At 42.2% G+C, this 22600-nt stretch overlaps 1 protein-coding gene across 5 annotated transcripts in view; it reads left to right on the forward strand.

Moving 5' to 3' along the window:
• ASAH2 (N-acylsphingosine amidohydrolase 2) overlaps positions 1–22600 on the forward strand; it is a 113079-nt gene that overhangs the window by 41246 nt on the left and 49233 nt on the right. For 4 of the 5 annotated variants that reach the window (XM_084758003.1, XM_084758005.1, XM_084758007.1 and 1 more), the window contains exons 2-9: positions 3255–3362; positions 5853–5983; positions 9022–9150; positions 11539–11702; positions 12838–12987; positions 17375–17551; positions 20146–20273; positions 21624–21701. In XM_084758003.1, coding sequence (XP_084614129.1) covers positions 9024–9150; positions 11539–11702; positions 12838–12987; positions 17375–17551; positions 20146–20273; positions 21624–21701 — 824 coding nt within the window. In that variant the 5' untranslated portion in view covers positions 3255–3362; positions 5853–5983; positions 9022–9023. Of the gene's footprint in view, positions 1–3096; positions 3145–3254; positions 3363–5852; positions 5984–9021; positions 9151–11538; positions 11703–12837; positions 12988–17374; positions 17552–20145; positions 20274–21623; positions 21702–22600 lie in introns of those variants that run through there. The other variant, XM_084758006.1, reaches the window with a different exon arrangement.

Genomic DNA, 22600 nt, shown 5'->3' on the forward strand with positions numbered 1-22600 from the left:
TGACCTTCCCCATCTTTTTTGATTAGTTTCCGTTAAAAGTTGACAGTTTTCCAACCCCTTACTCTGAGGTAATGTCTACCTTTATTGCTGAGGTGTATTCTTTGTATGCAACATAACGATGGATCCTGTTTTTGCATCCATTCTGTCAGCCTGTATTTTTTTACTGGGGAGTTGAGGCCATTGCAATTAAGAGATATTAATGACCAGTGGTTGTTAGTTTCTTTTATTTTGATGTTGGTAGTGGTAGAGTGTGTGTGTGTGTTTCTGTCTTTTGGATTTGTGGATGTGAGTTATTTATTTCCTGAGTTTTCTTGGGTGTAGTTAACCTCCTTGAGTTGGCGTTTTCCTTCTAGTACCTTCTACATAGCTGGATTTGTGGTTAGGTACTGATTAAATTTGGTTTTGTCATGGAATATCTTGTTTTCTCCATCTATACCCATTGCTGGGTATAGTGTTCTGGGTTGGCATCTGTGGTCTCTTAATGTTTACATGACATCTGTCCAGGGCCTTCTGGCTTTCATAGTCTCTGTTGAGAAGTCAGGTGTAATTCTGATGGATTTGCATTTATATGTGACTTGACCTTTTGCTCTTGCAGCTTTTAGTATTCTTTCTATACATTTAATGTTTTGATTATTATGTTGTGGGAGGGTTTTCTTTTCTGTTCCAATCTATTTGGAGTTCTGTAGATCTCTGGTATGTTTATGGGCATTTCTTTCTTTAGGTTGGGGATGTTTTCTTCTATGATTTTGTTGAAAATGTTTTCTGGGCCTTGGAGCTTGGAATCTTCTCCTTCTTCTATTTCTATTATTCTTAGATTTGGTCTTTTACTAGTGTCCCAGATTTCTTGGGTGTTTTGTGTCAGGACCTTTTTAGTTTTAACATTTTCTTTGATTGATGTAGCGATAACTTCAATAGTATCTTCCACACTTCAGATTCTCTCTTCCATCTCTTGTATTTGGTTGGCGTTGCTTGTGTCCATCGTTCTGGTTCTCTTTCCTATATTTTCCAACTCCAAGATTGCCTCAGCTGTGTTTTCTTTGTTGCTTCTAATTCCCTCTTTACATCTTGATTAGTTTTATTCATTTATTTCTCCTGTTTGATTGAATCTAGCTTTAATTAATTATTTATTTAATTCCTTCATCTGTTTAGAAGTTCTACCAGTTCTTTATAGGATTTATTCAATTCCTTCGTCTGTTTGAATGTATTTTCCTGTGTTTCTTTGAGTGATTTCTTTTCCTCCTTCAGTGCATCTATCATTTTCATCACCTCCGATTTAAAGTCTTCTCCTTTGCACTTCATGTGTGTTCATATCTCCAGGGCTTGCTGTGATAGGATCACTAGTTTCTGGTCGTGGTATATGGTTCTGAGTTTTGTTGCTCACGTTTTTTGCGCTGTCCTCTAGGCATCTGGTTGTGTCTGGTGTTAGCAGGCCTAGAGGTTCTTCCAATGAGGTTACTGTCTGTGTCCCACATGGGCAAGGCAGGTTGGGAGCAAGTAAAGAGAGCTCCAAGCTGAAGTTTGCTTTCTAGGGCTCCCAGAGGCCTCCTCAGGATGTTGGACAGTGGGTGTTAGCACCTACACACAGCTCAGCTCAGCTGGGTTCCCAATCTGTATCCCAGTTGGATCAAGCAGGAGAGGAGTGGACTGATAGGTTTCCAAGCCCAAAGCTGCTCAAGTGCCCTACAGTCCTATTTGAGATGGCAGGGCTCTGCCTATCTGCTCCATGTTCCAGATGGGCTAGGCCAGTAAACAGCTGGGTGGCTGTGAGAGATTCAAGCTTGAAGCTGCTCAGGTGCCCCACAAACCTTCTTGAGATGGCAACAAATGTGAGTCTTGGCCCATGCCAGACTCAGATCTACCTATCTGCTCTGTATCCCTAATGGGCCAGGCTGGTAAGTTGCTGGGGGCCTGCGGGAGACCAGAGCCCAAAGCTGCTGGAGTGTTCCACGGGCCTTCTTGAAATGACAGGGCTCTGCTTATCTGCTCTGTGCCCCAGTTGGTCTGGGACAGTAAGTCATTGGGTGGCAGAGAGAGGTCAGAGCCTGAAGCTGCTCACACGGTGGTAGGTAATGTGGAGTGTGTCCTGTGCTGGTCTCTGCTCTGGTGTCTGCTCTGTATTCTAGCTGTGTCTGAGCAATATGCTTCAGGTGGGTGGGTATAGATAGACCCAGTTCTGAAGCTGCTCACAGTATGGCAACTAATGTGGATTGTGCCTGGCACCTGCATTCATTGCTGCCTATATGCTCTGTGTCACAGATAGATCAGGCTGATAAGCGGCTGGGAGACAGAGAGATCAGAACCTAAAGCTGCTTGGATGCTCCACAGGCCTTTTTTGAGATGACAGGGCTTTGCCTATTTGCTCTGTGACCCAGCTGGCATGGGCTTGTAAGCAGCTGGGGTGCTGAGAGAGATCAGAGCCCAAAGGTGCTTAGGTACCTTGCACTCTTTCTTGGGATGGCAGCTAATGTGGATTGTGTCTGGAGCCAGGACTCAGCTTTGCCTGTCTGCTTTTTGTCCCAGATCCGGTAAGCAGTAGATGGGCAAGAGAGACCAAAGCTGCCCAGGTGTCTCACAGTTTTTCTCAAGATGGCGGCTAATGTGGGTTGTCCCCCTGGGATTTTTCTGTGGGTTAGCTGTGTGGCCAGGGATCAGGCCCATCCACGCTCCACACAATGTGCATCCCTCTTACCTGGGAATCAGCAGCACTGGTGTTTTTTTTTTTTTTTTTAATCTCAGTTTGGTCTTTAGGTCTCTGTGCAGTCCTGGTTGTCCTGCTGAGCAGAAGCGGTGTGTGATCGGTGCCACCATCTTGGATCCATGGATCCCATTCTTATTTCATTTGGATTTTACATTTCACTACAAGTGCCTGAAAACCGAAAAGTTAAAAATCACTGCTTTATTCTGAATAGTACTCGGTGGTTCCCATAGTCTATCCCCACGTGCAACAGCATCCATTGTCTTCCAGATCACGGAATGAATATATACATGAATAAATGTATAAATGCTTTTTAACAATCTGGGTTGCAGGCGTGCCACAGAATTTGTCATCCTGGAAGAGTTTCATTAAGACTGAAATGACCTTCAGTCTAACAGGCCTTCTGTGGTGCCTATCTCCAACGGCGGGGCAGGCTCAGCAGAGTGCACGTAAGCTCTCTGTAATCACTCTACTTTAGTCATATCCTTGTGCTGCAGCCATAGGTATGCTAATGAGAACATTAGTGCCTGGGCCTGACTATGGAATCTTTCCTTAACAGATTTGAAAACACGTTGAGAAATCAGTCTGGCAACCTGCAAGGGACAGGATTCTGAATAACCATTTTGTTTTCCTGGGAGGTGAACACAGCTTTGATCTACAGAATCAGGTAAGAATGACTTCTGGGTTTTTTGTTTGTTTGTTTGTTTGTTTGTTTTTTGTTTTTTTAATGAGGAGATATGGAAAAGGAATCTTAACTCATCTTAGTATGTAGACCTGGAAAAAAAAATCTGGAAGTTTCAACTCTTGAAATTCCATTTGTGTCAAATTGTTAAATTTTTTTTTATTGTTTTCTCCTTGAAAAATAGATCTCTGTTGGCCCTCGGAGGATAAACAAGACATCTCCCTTAATGTTTGATTTGAGATTTTATTTATCAATGCTAGAAATAAATGGTGCTAATACAAAGTTGGATTTCCTGAAAAGGGGGCTGTGGTGGTGGTAAAGTCAGATAAAGTGGCTTAAAAAGAATGGGCCCAATTGGGCTCACAGAAACAGAACCACAAACCAAAGAGCACGCATGGGCTGGACCTAGGGCCCCCCACACATGTAGCAGACATGCAGTTTGGTCATCATGTGGATACCCTAACAATGGGAGTAGAGGCTGTCTCTGACTCTGTTGCTTGCCTTTGGATCCCTTTCCCCTACCTGAGCTACCTTGCCTGGCCTCAGTGAGAGAGGATGTGCCTTGTCTTGCTGTGACTTGCTGTGCCAGGGTGGGTTGGTACCCACTGGAGTAGGTCTCCGCTTCTCTGAGAAGAAGGGAGAGGGGGATAGGACAAAGGGGGCAAGGGGGTGGGACTGAGAGGAGAGGAGGGAGGAGTCTATGACCAGGATGTAAAGTTATTAAATAAATAAGTTAAGGGGGGGGAGGGGGAGAGAGAGAGAGAGAGAGAGAGAGAGAGAGAGAGAGAGAGAGAGAGAGAGAGAGAGAGAGAGAGAAGAATGGTTATGTATTAATAGTAACTCTAGCAGATAAACAGAATGGAGAAGCATAAAACATAGATCATTCATGTCCAAGTAAGAAGTTAGATCAAGTGAGTTTGTATACAGGGTTGATAGTGTAAAACCAACCAACCAACACACACACACACACACACACACACACACACACACACACACAGAGAGAGAGAGAGAGAGAGAGAGAGAGAGAGAGAGAGAGAGAGAGAGAGACAAGCTGTGACTACCTTTATATGTACAGTATTCATTCTGATGACCTAGGATTAAGATGCCCATTTATGCCTCATCTTGGTTCAGAAAAAGCACCTAGAAGTAAAAGCTTTAAGCAAGTATTAAACATAATGGGCTCAAAGTCCACTACTGAAACAGCAGCTAGTGACAGGCAAATACCCTTAAGTATCACAGGTTCAGAGGCACATTTTAGATGCATTTCCTGATTCTGGAGACTGATGAAGGGAACTGGGACTAAGACACAGACGGAATTATCTTGGCTTAGATCTGAGGTTGCCCAATCATTGGTGTTGAGTAAAAGAACAGGATAGCTTACCAATAGGAAAATGTCCCATCTTTTTGTCCCTTCCCAGGTCAATACATCTCAGAAATTTCCACTTTTATGTTGATTTTTCTCCTCTAGCCAAGGATTACAAAAGCCAGTGCTTACAAAAACCATTAAGTGATTTCAACGGATTAAGCCCACGGGCAGGCATTAGCAGGTGTTGAGTACCTGGCACACCTAAAAGAAAGTACTTGCTGCCATACTTTGATTACTACATTTGAGAAAATGTCAACTTTCAGATTTTATAAGTATAAACTATATCCTAACAGAGAGCTTGGACCATGACATTGTTTATCTTGTCATCTGGGTCAGATCAAGACAAAACCTTGTCTGGGCCTTCCTGAACGCACGCACCTAATGTCTCTTGTCATTGTGAAACTCTGAGGTGAACGGCGTCTTAGACAGGCTTTGAGGTCAAAGCCTGGGATTTTAATTCTACACAGTTGCTTGAGTTTCCTAAAGGAAGGTTTAAAAAAAAAAAAAAAAAAAAAAGGCCCCAGCCAGAGATGTCTCAGCGATGAAGAGCTCTTGTTGTTCTTGTGAAGGACCTTGTTTTGGTTTCTGGCACCTGCAGGATGGCTCACAGCCATTCTTAATTCTTGTTAGGCGGAATTTGACTTCTGACCTCTTTGGGAACCAGGTAACTGCATGTTTCACATACAAAGATGTAGGCAAAACACACATATAAAATAAATAACTCAATGCCCCCCCCATTTTTTTCATTAATTAGTTAACTTTACAGCTTGATTGCAGCCCCTCCCCCATCTCCTCCCAGTCCCTCTTTTACACCCCTCACCCCATTTCCACTCCCATTTTCCTCATAGAAGGGGAGGCCCCCAATGGGTACCAACCCACACTGGTACATCAAATTGCAGCGGGACTAAGTGCCTCCTTTCCCACTGAGGCCAGATAAGGCAACCCAGCTATGAATTCACAATTTTTTTTAAAATGAAAAATTACTCTGAAAAATGTTACCTGGGTTTATAAAAACGCTCTAATATTCCACCCTTGAAAGGAGTGCAGCTTTTGCTATTTTGAAATGTAATGATAAAGACTATCATTTGAGCACTTAATTGCATCTCTAGGGACAAGAGAAGCAATACAGACAACACAGAGCCTCATTTTGTGGAATTCTACAGCACTGGTACTAAAATGATTACCGTATATCTGAGGTAGAATATCTGAAATTTTCCTGAGACTTCCTTATAAGGAAAAGGTAAGAGATTTCAACTTTGTAACTAGACTTCAGAATTCGGTTTTAAAACACCAGGCTATTTTCCTTCTTGTTATATTGTAGAACAGTGGTTCTCAACCTTCCTAATCCTTTAGTATAGTTCCTCTATTGTGGTGATCCCCCACCTTAAATTATTTTCTGTTGGTACTTTGTAACTGTGATTGCTACTGTTATGAATCGTCTGTGTATCAAAGTCCAGCTTCCGCATCAGATACTGGGGAAACCTGAGGTGGGGTGTGAATCCTGTGGTTGGCTGGCTGGTGACTCTGTAGACTTTCTCTGAAGGCAACCTTCCAGGCCGGAACTGATAGTTACTGGCAATAGTTTCCACTGATGGTGGCAAGTGAAGGCTAGGGCTGACGGCTCCTAGCAGGGGCTAGAGCTGATGGATCCTAGCGGGGGCTAGGGCTGATGGCCCCTAATAGGGGATTCCAGTCATGATGGCAAGCACCTAAAAAAGAAAGGGAAAGAAGGAGAGAAAAGTAACACACACACACTTATGCTTGACGATGAAGTAAGACAGACTCCAGCAGGTAGGTTCTAACAAGCTTCTTCTTTTATTTTTTCTCCCAGAGTTTATATGCCCCAACAAAATCTTTCAGGCAGTACAAAAGTCACAATGTGTTTACCTTCTATTTTTCTATACATAAATGATTACAATGGATATATGTAAGAAAATCATATTCCCAATACCTTCACATGATCAAATGTTTTACATATTATGGGTGAGAAACAAAGATGAATAACAAGTTTTTCCAAGAGCCCACACACATTTGTACCTAAGCAATTTGTTACACATTAACAGAGTATAAAGTAAGCAAGATAATTTTTCAGCTTTACTTTAATGGCAGGCTGCAACTTGCAGTTACAAAGAACAAGTCAATTATCTTAAGAAATAATCTTATAAATATCTTAAAAAGAATCACAAATCTAAACTATATAAAAACACTCAGCCATTTCTACTTTAATTCCTAAAGGTGCTCCTCTACTCATTAATATGTTTTATTAAATCATATCAGGAACCCGAGGACAGAAAAATAGAATAAGGAAATCAATTGTTATCTTAGTCACCAGCTCAGCTTGAAAGAGTCACGTCAGCCAATAGTGCTATGGGCCATTGTTCTTGCTTGGCCAAGACCCAAAACTCCCCAGCTTTAATAAGAGGGTACTTTCTCTCTACTTCATCTGTCCACTAAGATTTCCTGCATCAGGGCTAATAGCAAAAACATCTTTACCTCACTTTGCTAAACAATCTATTTTTTCATAAGGCTTTCTATATCAGAGCCACTAACAAAAACATCTTTACTTAACCTTGTTGAACAATCTATTTTTCCAAATTCTTTCTAAGGGTAATGATCATTGTTAACAATCTACATCTATAGATTGTTTTCAAAGGTGGTGGTTAAATCATTAATCTGCTCCAGCAGCAATGCCTGAAAGAGATAAAGCATTTTATTGCGTATGCCAATGATACTGCCCAGTGAGAGGCTGGAAGTCCCCTTTATAGTACTCATACAATTCACATGTTAAGGGGATTATAAGGACCACATAGGTAACAAGCAGAGCTATGCTCCATAACAGCATGAAATCCTCAGGACATGCAGTTCTCAGAGTTAAGCCTCGCCGAGAATTTGTGAGTTTGCTAACCTGTGCGCCAAGACACACCAATCATGGGTTTGCTAACCTGTGGGCCGCATTCCATGAGTTCTAGAGCAGTTTTGCTGCTCCTTTTGCATGGACCTCAGCATCTGTGTTTGCCAATGGTCTTAGGGGACCCCTGTGAAATGGTCATTTGTTTGACACCACCACCACCACCACCACCACCACCACCACCACCACCACCACCACCACTACCACCAGGGGCTGTGGCTCACAGGTTGAGAACTGCTTTTGTAGAGGATCCTAACTGCTGACATCATGTTGAATGATGATAAATCCTTCTGAAATACTTTAAAGAAAATGGTAAAGAAGTGCTTATGTGGAACACAGGAGTTGCAAGCTATATGACATCTTTCTGATACCAAAAGAAAGATTTCCTTTTTGATTCCTGGCTTGAGCTACGAGTCTCCTTCTCTGCCTCAGGCAGTAAGTGAAGGTGACAACAAAGTTTGAACAGTAATACAGTGACTCTCACCTCCATCCAGACCAGAAAAATATTTCAAAAAAACATGATCTTTTGTCAGTACTATCATTATTAAATTTAGCTGGGTATGGTAGTACACTCCTCTAATTCAAGCATTTAGGAGGCAAAGGCAAATAGGTGTCTATGAGGGTCTCCATAAATAAATATATAGCTTAAATTATTTTATTTTAGATGTATGGGTATTTTGCATTTATGTATATATGTCCATAATTTGCATGCCTAGTGCCTACAGGAACCAAAAAAGGGTATCAGATCCTCTGGGATTGGAGTTACAGGTGGTTGCAAGCCTCCACTTGGATGCTGATAATCCAACCTGGGTCTTCTGGAAGAGCAGTCAATACTCTTAACCACTGAGCCATCAAGCCCCTGGTCAAGATAATTGTACTTGGTCCATAAACAAAGAGGACAGCTCTAAGCCAGCTAGCCTCCTGCAAAGTATAAGCAGTGTGTCATGTATCCATCACCCCATGGAAGCACCCCCTCCCTGCCAGACCCGTGTATAAAGCCCACAAGCAATACCATTGCTATAAGCAAAAGCAATGTGGTATAGCCAAGGAATGCAAATGGGTCTTACTTCATGCGCCAGTGTTGAGTCATAGCAGTGGCTGTCAGCAGAATCATTGCCCCAAGAAAGACTTGGAAACCATATCTACACTTTTCATACCAATCGCTTGTGTTTATTGGCCTTGTTTTCTAAGGACTTGGGACATGGGGTCAGAGATAAGTGTGTTCTCTGCGCGCCATCCTTGGCGTAGTCTACTGAAATGCAAGAGCTATGATCGTTTAGTCTTGGGCAGGGTGAAGCGGCATGCACCTGTGCTCCTGTAGTTCCTTTTCCTCCTGTGTTTCTCCCTCCATTTTGGTTTTGTCTTAGTAGAAATGGCAAAGCGCACCTTCTCCACCCTGGAAGCATTCCTCATTTTCCTTCTGGTAATAATGACAGTCATCACAGTGGCCCTACTCACCCTCTTGTTCGTTACTAGTGGAACCATCGAAAACCACAAAGGTAAGCATCTCGGCCTCCTCAGGATGTCATTCTCAGACTGTAGGATGTGCCTAGATTGTTGGTCAGCACCGAGATTAGAAATGGTGTCTTCCTGCTTTGGCTGCCTGTGAACAGCCTGAGACGGTGGCTGCCTCCCCAAGGTACGATTTGTGTTTTCTGCAACGATAGCAGCATTTTGTTTTTTAAATCACAGTTACATTTGCCCACAAATAGCCAGATAACAGACAGATACATGTATCCTCCTAGCTTTCCTGTTCTCCATGAAGTCTTAGTTCAGTCACTTCTCCAAGCTTCTGGGTTCTTATTTATAAAGCTTGGGGAGCTTATATTAGCAGAGTTGTGAGGGGCCAAGCCTGGGCCCTGGAAATGCCATCAAGCTATGCTGGCTATTTATCCTTAATGGGCCAGTTAAAGAGACAAAGCCATAGTGAAAAACATAAAAATATTTATATTCAATATGGCCACTACGGGGAGAGGAATAAAGGGTCAGTGACCCTCCCTCCACCCCCAAGTCCTTCTCACATGAGGTTTAGTTTTAAATAGAGGGCACGTGGTACGCGTAACTGCTTGGTTTCCTTTACCACCTGGCCAAAATGTGATCCTTTTCCCCATTTTGGTCTCAGTTTCAGTCTTTCCTGCAAGGTGCTTTGACAAGTTGGCAGAATTGGCTTAGTTGTTTAGGGCTTAAGATGGTTTTTTTTATTTTTGTTTTTGGGTCTAGATAGATGTTTTAATCAATAGAGATGAGATATGATAGATAATGATTTTCATTCAGAATTTTAGATGCACCAAGATAGGAAAGATGTTTTCTTCAAGTTTGCCAAATAAAAATAGCCAAATCACTATGAATTAACATTTATATAATTCTTGATTGTTCTGTAGTTCTTCTTGCTGTATGTAGTTTATTTTATTTATGTGTAATAATATAAATGTATATGTAAAAGGAAATATAATAAAAACAGAAGAAAAAGTTGGCACAATTATATGATCTCTTTTTCCAGGAGATGAGCTCCTGCTCCAGCCCTGGCTAGCACCACATTCCCACCCATTTTGTCTTTAAAGCATGAAAATTTGGGGGCAACTCCAGTGTTTTGGGGCCCTTTGTTTCAATAGCTAAGAGCCATGGGGAGGGGCACAAGAGTCTCTTAATCATGTGTTCATTGCAGTCAGGCCGGTTATAACTGGAGTTGTTGATCTATAAAGCTTCAATTCCCAAGTTCTGGAATCTCAGAAGAGGTCAGCTGTCCACCTCCTTCTTTAAGTCTCTCTGGCCACCAAGGCCTGTGGCACTGACCTTTGATGTGTCCACGACTCTGGCTACTGTCTGATGGTAGCAAAGCAAGCAAGCAAATGCATATGTAAAATGGCCAACTGGAAGGAAAGCCAAAGCTCCGTAGGAGCACTGTTCTAACTGTCTAATGCGTAGTCACAAAGTTACAGCTTAAGACTACACTAGGAAGCACGTTAACCTCTTCTTCTTATGATGGGAAAGAGAGAATTAGCTTAGGTGATCTGTTTTTCTGGTAACTGGCAGAATTAGATTTCAAACCGAGATGTTTGTGTCTGTCACTTGATTTTTAATCTCTATATCATTTTCCGTCCCCTGACATTTATATGTTTGTATATTATAAATAAATATGTGTGTAGATAGAGTTGGTATGATATATATATATATATATATATATATATATATATATATATATATATATATATATATATATAATTAGGATAATCAAATTGAAGTTGAGGACCAAAGCAGGGAAATGACAATGACAGCTGGGGGCTACATGGGGGAGTAATGGAGATGGATCAGCTCTGAGGGGAGCGATGGGCAGGGTTTAGTGGAGAGGAGAGCATCGGAAAAGCAAGTCCATCTTAGGGGCTGGGCTTTGGATCTGAGTGGCCGTAAGCTCTACGTGGTTCTGCTTGCCTAGGGTAGGAAGATAGGGGAAGTGAAGTGGATGAGGTGACAAGGAAATGGTGGCAAGGAGAAGCTGAACATGAAAAGTGTCCCGCAGAGGCCTTGCTTATTATTTTGAAACACCACTAGTCAGAGAGCAAGACTGTGTTTTGATTTATGACTTCAAACAGGCTTCGTTTTCTCGTTTTCTACTTTGTATGTCAGCAAAGGCATAACATTAGGTGTGGTGGCATACACCTACAATCCCAGCATATAAAAACAAAGATCTTCCAGTTCCAAGCCAGCTTGAGTTACATAACGAGACTCTGTCTTAAGAAATAAATGAACCAATTCAAACCAAACAAAGCGAAAGATGAGAGACAATATTAAAAAGTTTTCCTTCGGAGCTTGAAACTGTGTCTTCCAACCGATGCCAGGAAGGAAGTGGAATAGCATGTTGTTCCTCAAATGTTCTGTTCTGTTTTTAGATTCAGGAAATCATTGGTTTTCAAGCACCCAGGACCCCACGGCTACCACCCAATCTTCTACAATTACACATACTCCAGACCGTCCTCCATTTCAGAACTTCAGTGGCTACTACATTGGTGCTGGGCGAGCTGACTGCACAGGACAAGTATCAGATATCAATTTGGTAGGTAGACAGCTGGGCTCCTTGAGGAGGGCATGAAACAAGTACTGTTGTTGTATGGCAATCCTTCATTCCAGATTCTTACATAATCACTGTTTCTAGCTTTTTTATTGACCTTTCTGCTGCCCAGCAGTAAGAGTATTATCCTATAAGGAAAACATATTTTAAAATTTAGGTTCAAGTTTTTTTTTTTTAAATGTCCACTGATCGCTTTTTGTGGGTGCTTCTGTACACTCTGACCTTCTCTGTTTGATAGTTTTGTGGTTAAAAAAAGAAAAAAAAAACTAGAAAAATCTCTGAAGAATTTAACCCGTAAATCTACTTGTAAAATACAGACAAGAATAGACTTTGTTTTGCTTGTTTTATTAATTAATTAATTCATTTTATGAGTCAAGGTTTTGCTCTGAGTCAGAGACAGCCTGTTGGCTGCCACCATACCAGTAGTGAAATTTTCTGCTTGCTTAGAAAATGGGAGCAAGCAGTTGTCTGCTGGAATTTGCTCCCTTCTAGCAAGTACTTTTTTTTTTATTACACCCAGATGTGTGTTCTGAAGAGTGACCCTCAACCCTAAATGAACACTCTCATGGGTGGGAAGGCAAAGAGTAGAGGTGGCCATTGAAAGATCAGAGTGTAGTTTTAATTTAATGATTTTGGTTGTGTTGGTTTGTTTACTTGAGATGGTGAGAAAAGGATGGTGGAGTAGGAGTGCATGATCTTCTTTGGCTTAGTGTGGAGAATGATGAGAAGTTGACTGACAGCAGAGGAAGGAGAAACAGTGCCTTCCTTGTGATAGCTTAGAAGAAAAGCTCATCAAAGACTTGGAAAGTGCGCTTAGACTTCAGCCACCTGCTCGCTCCTCACAAAGAAGGCCTGCCTGCCTGATTTGTACTTCTTTCTCTTTTTCTGCACAAATACAAAAGGATCTATTATGGTATTATGGTTTTGGCTACTTTACATTTTTGGAACACACACACATACACACACACACATACACACACACACATACACACACACACACACAAATCTCACTGAGCCACAGAGTCATGCATTTTCTTTTGTCTTTGTGTCCTTGAGCAAACTCCTCTGGCCTGATGGTGCCCGGCTCCTGGAGAAGTTCAGTGCCTTTCTCTCTTTTTAGATGGGCTATGGCAAAAGTGACCAGAATGCACAAGGTCTCCTCACCAGGCTGTATAGCCGTGCTTTCATTGTGATGGACTCAGATGGGTCAAATCGAGTGGCATTTGTGACCGTGGAAATATGCATGATTTCCCAACGACTCAGACTGGAGGTGAGTGATGCAATCGGAGGCTGGAAAAGGACTCTGTGAGCACCCACAATGGGAAACTCTGAACTCTAGCCTTCTCATCTAATGAGTATCTCCTATTTTCAGAGTAAGTGCTTGAGAGCCTCACAAACAATTATACAGGTAGATTCCCTTTATTGCAATCTAAGCATTCCGTTCCAAACTTGTATTCAGTTATGCTGATTTCTCATCATTGGGATGAATGCAAATGTTCCCTGAAAGCTTATTATTATCATTAAGAAATCTACCACAACATATTTAATATAAGGGAAGAAGTTTATTATAAAAAGGGAGAGGGGGAGAGAGAGAAGGGGTGCCCTAGAAAGGTTGGTCCTTTTATATCTGATGCAGAGCTGAAGTGTGTCTGGCCCACACCTGGTGGCAGGTGATGACACCAGAGGTTGCTAAGCAACCTGGAGGCAGGCTAGTGGATCTGCTTGTGAACTAACACTTGCTGTGCCCCACTTACTCTTACATGTATTCTCATTTACTCACACTGGTCAGACAGCTCAGAGCACTAACTGGTCACTAGGATCCAAACGTAGGCATCCTGGTGCCACAGGATGCTCATTAGCACCGCACCACACTGCTTTTCCGAGGACTCAAAGATGATTGGCAGTGGCAGAGTCATGAGCAAAAGGCAGACACTGGAGATGAAGACAGAAGCCCAGAGAGCTTGATGGGTCATATTCTAGATGCTTCTAGGTCAATAGTGGCCTTGGTTTAACCACCTCTTTCTATTTTTACTCCCCCTCGCAATCTGAGGCCTAGGGGTAAGTCCTTTATATTAACTCACTTAGTTTCACAAGTCAATCCAAAGAAAGGTAGAAGAAAAATAAAAACAGTTAAGGACATGCATTAAGTATACTTATGAAGCATGGTTTTTGGTCAAGTCTCTATCTCAGCTCTAAGACTGATGACATTGCCAGCATGGGATAAAGATAGGGACAACCTATAAGTTATGAGGCGGGACAGGAAAGGCGAGAATGCTTTTCTCACTCCCTGGATCATGTTCCAAAGAGTCTTAGCAGCAGAATGGAACAGAAAGGGAAGATAAAGAAGTAAGCAATATACAAGGACCGCAACTGCTTTGTTCTGAGCAAACGCAACCTTCCTTTCTTGAAAGTAGGACACGACTATCTATAATGGCTATTTGCAGGCTGTCAGTATTTAATTTCTTTCCTCTTAAATCTCTAGCAGAGGCTGTGGTTTGAGATATCTGTAAGCTGGCCATTGTTCTAAAACGCAAGATGCATAATTCCTGTCTTTCTTGGTCTGGGTGTCATGGTGCACACGTTGAATCCCAGCACTCAGGAGGCAGAGGCAGTTGAATCACTTGAGTTCAAGGCCAACCTGGTCTACAAAGCGAGTCCAGGACAGCCAAGGCTAACACAGAGAAACCCTGTCTCGAAAAACAAAACAAAACAACCAAAAAAAAAAAAAAAAGAATTAGATTCCTGACACAGCATAAAGAAATGTACTTATTTCTAAAATTCAAAGTTAGAGTTTATTGAGGATAAAATGAACGGAGTGGGGGAGCCTTAAATGTGGCTTCTAGTCTTTGTCTTCTCCCACCTTCCTGTCCTAGTGGAGAATTATTAGGACGTTGGCCTTTGACTTTAATTCAGCCCCATGAGGGTTAGTCATTGATCATCTTCCCATCTTATAGGCTTTTTTTTCCTTCTCAGTGAGTGTGATAATTATTGTCTAGGGGAATGTGTGGGAGGGATGAGGCCTCGGGGTTAGAGTTGAAGTTGATCAAAAGAGACACAAGAACTTGCTTGTATGGATGGAGCCAAAGGCTATTTGGTCAGAGGGATGCTAGTTATAACATGTCAGTATGTGAATATGGTATATGAGTAAGGGTTTTCTAGAGGAACGGAATGATAGGATAAAATATGTATCTTATCACATCATCATCATCATCATCATCATCATCATCATCATAATTGTCTCACAGCTGGGAGGCTGACAACCTGGTGATCACTGGGCCCTTGAGGCTGGGAGCCTCAGCAGTAGGAGTACTCAGTCCCACAGTGGCTGGCTGTCTTATCCTAGAGAGGCCAAGATGGTGCTAGTTTCTGGGTGTCTCAGCAGTTCTAATCTGTCACTGAGATCCTGTAGGGTTCTGGAAGAGCTTCTAGTCCTCAGTCAATAATGGAAGTTTGAAAACACCGATGTAGGCTTTGATTTTTTTTTTAAACCTATGCTATTTGGGGTTCCTTAATGCCTCTATCTCCCTTCCAACCCACCGACCCTAGGTAGGGGAGAAAGAAGGTTAGACCTTTTTAGACTCAGTTCCTTGGGGAGACTCCACTCTTTGTCATCAGGATCCCATCAGTCCAGCAAAGCAACAGCAAACTCAGCAGTGGGAACCGCAGAAGTAAGAGCAACAGCAGGGACCAACAATAGCTTCTTTCAAGTTTTCTCTGGAGCGTTTCTCTCCAGGAGAGACATCTCTAGGATATGGCCCAGCTGACAAAGATCACAAGACTTCTCATGAGGCAGTTTACGTCCCACACTTGGGATTAAAACAAACACATTTACATCCACTACCACACCTGTTCTAAGGCCAACAAATGGATCTGTAGCAGCTGCAAGAAGATACTTTAATTCAGGAATGCGAGTGAAAGGTGAAACATTGTCCTTGTCTTGACTGTTATTCAAAGGTTCTTCCCACATTTGATCTTGGTTTCCTTTATAAATTAAGACAATTCCTCAATCAAGGCCCCTGCTCGGGTAATTGTTTCCTCTTCCACTTCTACTTCTTCTCCTTTCTTCTTTTTTCTTCTCTATATTTTTGTAATTCTTCCTTTTAAGATTTATTTATTTTATTTATATGAAGAAATATTCACCCGCATGTATGTACCATATCTGCACAGTACCTATAGAGGCCATAAGAGGGCATAAGCTCTCCTGGAACTGGAGTCATAGACAGCTATGAACAGCCATGTGGGTGCTGGGAACAGCAAGTGCTCTTAACCACTGAGCCATCTCTCCAGGTAATTAGAATATGTGGCAAATTGACATTAAAAACAACCATAACACATGGTAACCCTGAGTGCATTGATAAGTTAATGGGCAAAGTACTTCACATGGTCTTCTGTTTTGCTTTACTGACCACATAATTGGAGTGATAGAGGTTGTTAAAGAAGAGAATAAATTGATATCTCTGCATGCTAAGTACACAGCCCATAAGCTCCTACCTCTTTAGACCAATAGTATGTTGAAAATGAATAGCAATATCTCATGAGAGGTACTGCTAGTGGCTGCTTTGTGGACACTTCTATGGAGTCGTTTTAATGACATGCCATACAGGGGCAACAATATTAGTAAATGTCAGATTGCAGGTGACTAAGCAGACTCATAATTAGCTACTCAGCAACATTTGATTTGTTTCTGTATTTTCTTGATGCATGTGTACCTGTGTGTATTTACACATACATGTGTGTGCTCATTGACTGACTGATTACTGTATCTACTGCTGAACAACTGAAATAAAAAAAAAAATCTAGTGGCTCAAAGCAGTACTGATCTGGTATGACTGCAGTGGGGGTTTCTATGTGTTTAAAAGCCCTGAATGGTGTGGCTCCTTATGCATGTGCCTAGCATGTTAGTTCTGACAGGACGGTTTCTTCTTACATGAGTCTTCCACTGGATTCCTGGGAGTAGACCATAGTGGAACATTCTATGTTAGAGAACAGAGGATTCTTCATCTTGCAAACTGAGGGTGTGAGGCCTTTGCAGAGTCTCTTCCCCACGTCTGGAATGCTCTTCCTAGATGCAACAGGAACAGTTTCTCTAACGGCTGCCAAACAACTCCTCTTCAGGAAGACCTCTGCCCCCTACTAAACACCACCATTTTCCTTACTCTGCCATGTTTTCCTGCCTAGAATTCATCCCCATGTGGTAAAGCAGCACATCATTGTTTTTTTCTTTCTCTTTCATTGTAATAAAACACCTTTGAGGGTCAAACTTACACTATTTCGATCTGTAAGAAATACTAGATTTTGAAAGAGAAATAGATAAGAGTTCTGGTGAGAGAGACCTGGGCCTGGAGTTTTTCCTCTCCTTCAATTCATGCAAAAAATCAACTGTTGTGTATCCGCTAATGACTACTTTTGGCATTGTTATGAATATCTTAAATAACTCAATGTACATAAATACCTACCCAATGCTGCAAGGCCCTACAAAGCGTGAGCATCTGCTGTCAGTCATCATCGCCCTTGTTGCTATGGTGAGCAGCTTGGAGGGAGGGCCGAGCTAAAAGGGAAGTGGGTGGGACTGACCAGTGCTTGAGCTCTTCAGAACTCTCCTTCCTGCTGAGGTTCCATAGGATTCTTCTTAGTTCTATGTTTTGTTTCCTCTCAAGGTCCTGAAGAGACTACAGAGTAAATATGGCTCCCTGTATCGAAGAGACAACGTTATCCTGAGTGGCATTCACACCCACTCAGCTCCATCAGGGTATTTCCAAGATACATTCTTTGTACTTGCCAGCCACGGATTCAGCAATCGAACCTTTCAGTACATGGCCTCTGGGATCGTGAAGGTAGGTTGCAGAGCACCCTGGCAGCTGTGGTTTACTGTTCGCCCAGATGTTTCAGAAGGGGTTCAATGTGACCCAGAGCAATTCCCTGGAGGTGTGGGCTCTGAATCCAGTGTCAGGACCTACCTTTCTTCCTCTTGCCCAGTGTTACCAGAAGCAGGCTTGTCTCTTGACAGTTCAGACACCAATCCTCAGGAAATGACAGTCAGTGGGAAGGTGGGAGGAGTCTGCAGTCTCCTTCTTCTGAGAGTCACCTGAGGCTGAGCTTCTATAGAGAAGCAATGGAGGTGCTGTGGGGTCAGGAAGCAATATGCAGGAAGGCCAGGGCCGTAAATTAAAGCTCTGTCATCCAGGCTGAGAACCTCTTTTCCCCTTGTGGCTAGCACACTTGCAGCAGGTCTGCAAATATACATTACATTCTGAAAGCTAAACAGCATAGTGCTCTTCATGACTTGTGTGAGTTAATGTGCAGACTTAACAAGAAAGGCAGGGTTATCTGAAGGCCATTGGCCTTCTATTGATGCAAAGAAATAGCAGTTAGCAGTTAACAGGCATTCAGCCACAGCACTCACTTTTCAGGACTCCATTTGTAGCTCTTTCTCCCCTTACATTGCTTCCTCGTTCCCTTCATCACTCGACCTCCCAATCCCTCTCCCATTCCTGACCTAGGCATCTTCACACCTCTCCTCTCTTCCACCTTATTGTTTTCTTGTATGAGATTCTTCCCTTCTTCATAGCCTCCCTTTCTTCCAATAGAGTGTCACTGTGAAGTCTTGGCTTGGCTTGCTATTGTACAGCCACAGCCTCCCATGTACTGGAAATATGAGTGTGTACTATAACACCAGGCCCTAACTCATCTCTGCTTCTAGTCCTGAGCTGTGGGCTATTAAGCCTGGAAAAGAAGAAGTCTGCCTAGAGCAGCAAAACTCCATGCCATCATCTAAAGATACAGTAAGCATTTTGTATGCAGCTGGTAACTATAGGGGCCCGCAGTCTTTCCTCTTCAGTGTCACCGGAGGAGAAAAAACACTAAGGAATTGCAAGTAACAATAAGTAATTCTGTTATGTCCTTCTATTTTTCTCAAAGCTCAAAGGGTCCAATTAGACTACTATTCTAAGGTATCTACAGTAGATGCCTCTCTCCGTGGGGTCCGAGCCACACCTCCCAGTGCCTCTCCCATCCCTGACATGAACACCTGTGCTCTCTTCTCTCCTCTGTCTTCCAGTTTATCATATTCTTAAGTGAGATTCTTGTCAGTGTTTTTCTTCATTCCTTTGCTTTCCAGATTTAACCCTTCTCAATTTTTCCCCCATGAAACAAATTACCAATGCAGAGATTCACCTGACAAAGGCAGGCATTTTTAAACAATATTTTTATACTGTGTTTAGCAATGTGTTATAGGTTTATGAAATAAATGTCATGGCTTATAAGGAATATTAATTATAATTATATAATGATATTTTATAATCAATATAATTAATTATAAGTATAATATTAATTACAAAAGAACCCAGTAAAGTAGGTTGGGAAATACATACTACATTCCTTAGTAAGAGTAGAGTTATAGTATAAAACATTTTTTTATTATTAATTAATTCATAGTACATCTATGGTTTATCCCATCCCGTGTATCCTCCCATTCCTCCCTCCCTCCCATTTTCCTTTTACTCCCCTCCCCTATGACTGTGACTGAGGGGGACTTCCTCCCCCTTTATATGCTCATAGGGTATCAAGTCTTTTCTTGGTAGCTTGCTATCCTTCGTCTGAGTGCCACCAGGTCTCCCTATCCAGGAGATATGGTCAAATATGAGGCACCAGAGTTCGTGTGAAAGTCATACGCCACTCTTCACTCAACTGTGGAGAACCTGTCCATTGGCTAGATCTGGGTAGGGGTTTGAAGTTTACCAAGCCTGTATTGTCCTTGGCTGGTGCCATAGTTTGAGCAGGACCCCTGGGCCCAAATCTGCCTCTCATAATATTCTTCTTCTAGGTTTCTAGGACCCTCTGGATCCTTCTACTTTGCCATTCTCCCATTCTAGGTTTCTAGGACCCTCTGGATCCTTCTACTTTGCCATTCTCCCATGCTTCTCTCATTATAGTATAAAACTTTTAAAAAATCTTTTGTTTTAGAATGTGCAAGCAAATACATATTAACTTTTGATCAAAAATATTCCATTCACTATGTCTCTCAGTTAAAAATGTTTGAAAACAAAGAGGATGATGGAATTGAGGGGGAAGTTGGATATTTGTATGACATATGAAAAACTGTGTTCCAGAGTAGTAGGAATCAAGTCTCCCTCTTTGGCCACCTAACATGTAAAATTGTTCTTGACCCAGCAGTCTTCAGAGGCCAAGAGACGAAACCTTCTGGATGTGGCTCCTAAGATGAAGTGCCCTGACCCACAGAACTTCCCTTCTTTCAACCGTGAAGGCCATTTCCATTTCTCTCCAGAGCAATACTGGCCTTGGGACTCTCCAATAAGGGGGCATATTAGAGACAACGGAATGGTCAATGAGCTCTTTTGTCTGTATTGATCATCATCTCTACAAAGACCCATAAACTTACAACTCTTTTTTTTTTTTTTTTAACTTTCAGAGCATCGAGATAGCACACGAAAATCTTAAACCAGGCAAAGTCCTTCTCAACAAAGGAAATGTTGCTAATGTGCAGATCAACCGAAGCCCCACTTCTTACCTTAAGAACCCACAGTCTGAGAGAGCAAGGTGAGGGGCATCATCAAGTTAATGTTGCTGTCTGTATTTTCTTTATGGAACAGCAACAAAATTGGAGGTCGGAGTAGGCCAGTTGTTGGGGGTCATAGGATCTCAGAAAGGTATGAAAGAAGACAACTTTAACATGTTTATCTCAGGTGAGAAGAAACAAGAAATGAAGGTAGAGACAGACACCCTTTCTTTTCACCATCTCTGTAGTCTGTTGTCTGTGGGAGGCCATGTGGAGGCTTGGACTGTGGGCCCTGATCAGAGCCATTAGTTTCGACCGTGTTGCCTTTCAGAACTTCTCATCTCAATCCATGAGGCCTCAGTTTCTCTGTCGATGGAATGGAGACGTCAACATACAAAGCACACCATTTAATGAGCAGGGCTTATACCACTTTATTTTATTGTGTATTGTCTAGAATCATCATCATAGTCTCCCTGATGGGCGCAAGGAAGGGTGAGAGAGAATCTGGGAGGACGAGCCAGATAAATCACAATCATAACTAAATGGAACAGCTAGTGGGCACAAGGGCTCCGTGGTTTTTTGTTGTTGTTGTTTTGTTTTGGTTTATTTGTTTGTTTTTTAAAGCAATGAGCCAGGCTTGTGAGTGACGAGATGACTACGTGGGTACTGTGGCAATGTACAGTGATGTGTCAGCTCCAACTTGGCTGCTTGACAGCTTGTATTTGCATAGTTTCCAAAGCTACTTAGTTTTAGAAGTTATAATCTTCTGATTGCCCTTGAAAAGATGGAGAATTCTGAAGTTTCAGGTCTTGACTGACTGTGGTTTGCATTCTCTGTGTCGCTCTGAAGATAGCCTATTGAAAGTTGATATGTCTCATATGTAAATCCTGTTTGTAAGAGACATATCCATGTTATATAGCATCATACATATGGTATACAAATGAATTTTACCTCCAGTTAGTTCATCTAGTGCCCCGACCACTGATCTTAATTGTCACCTGCCCATTTAACCAAGGAATGAGGTATTGCCTGCAGTGCAAGGCTACTCTTTATTACGTAGTTCACTAAGAGGCACTAAAATGTATTTATTATCTGTGCGTGTGGGCGTGTGCATGTGCATACAAGCATGAGTGCATGTGTGGTTGAGAGCACTCATTTCACAGCACGTATGTGGCAGTCAGAAGACAACTTCTGGGAGTTGGTTCTTTCCTTTCACTTTTATGTGAGGTCTGGAGATCAAATTGAGGTCTCTGGGCTTGCCAGGCTGCTGCCTTTACCCGCTGAGCCTCTCACTCAGCCCTGTTCATTAGTTGTGTCTGCTTCTGTTGCTCGTTGTAGATTAGAGTCAGTCTCTAATACAAACTGACAAAGTTTCTTTATTTTGCTGGCAGGTATTCTTCAAACACAGACAGGGAAATGCTAATCTTGAAACTGGTGGATTTGAATGGAGAAGACTTGGGCCTTATCAGGTAATTCATCCCCTTTCTTTTCCACTCTCCCTCCCCTTACCTCTTTCTCTCTGTCTGTCCCTCCCTCCTTCCTACCCACTTCCCTCCCTCCCTTCCTTCTTTCTTTCCTTTTTTTTTCCTTCCTTTATTTTAGTGTCTTTTCATAATTCTGGGGAGAAGAAAAAGAGATCAGCTGAGTGGCATGGAGTGTGGTTAGAAGCCCAGCCTTAGCATCAGACACAGCTGGGTTTAGCCATGAGACCTTGGACATGGTTCCTAGCCTCTAAGGGCTGAGCAGTTCACATGCAAATTAATCAATACAAGGTGACTCATGTGAGGGATTTTTAGAGGTAATCCCAGGCTGTGTACACCTGCCTCATGATTTAAAGACCCAGCAAAGTTGTTTTGATTTTCATGGCACTAGAGAGGGAGCCCAGTCTTATGCACATCAGGCTAGAACTCTACCACTAAGCTGCATCTCTAACTTTTACACTTTTGTAACAGGATCTTATTATATAGCTCAGGCTGGCTTGAACTTGCTGTGCCATCCAGGTTGGCTATGAATTAGCCATCCTCTTGCCTCAGGCCTTCTGTGTATTGCTGGGTGCTAGCAACACAGTAAAGGCTATTGTTTGTCACTTTATCAATATGTAGTATGTGATGTGCTTTCCTAAGGATAATGTTTAGTGCAGGACAATGCCCACTAGGCATAGAAGCTGAACTGGTATTGCCCAAGGTCAGAGAAGAGGCAAAATTGTAGCTTAGTACAGATTTTTGACACAATTATCTGATAGGGACATCATGCAGGAAAATATAGACTTGGTTCTCTTCAAAGAGAAGGCATTTGTCTTCTTATGCCATTTTGCTCACTGTGACTGAACTGATTTAGGAATTGGGCAGGTGCTAATGTTGCTATAGAT

This window comes from Acomys minous (assembly GCF_964271855.1).
Source record: "Acomys minous genome assembly, chromosome: 2".
Lineage (NCBI taxonomy): Eukaryota > Metazoa > Chordata > Mammalia > Rodentia > Muridae > Acomys > Acomys minous.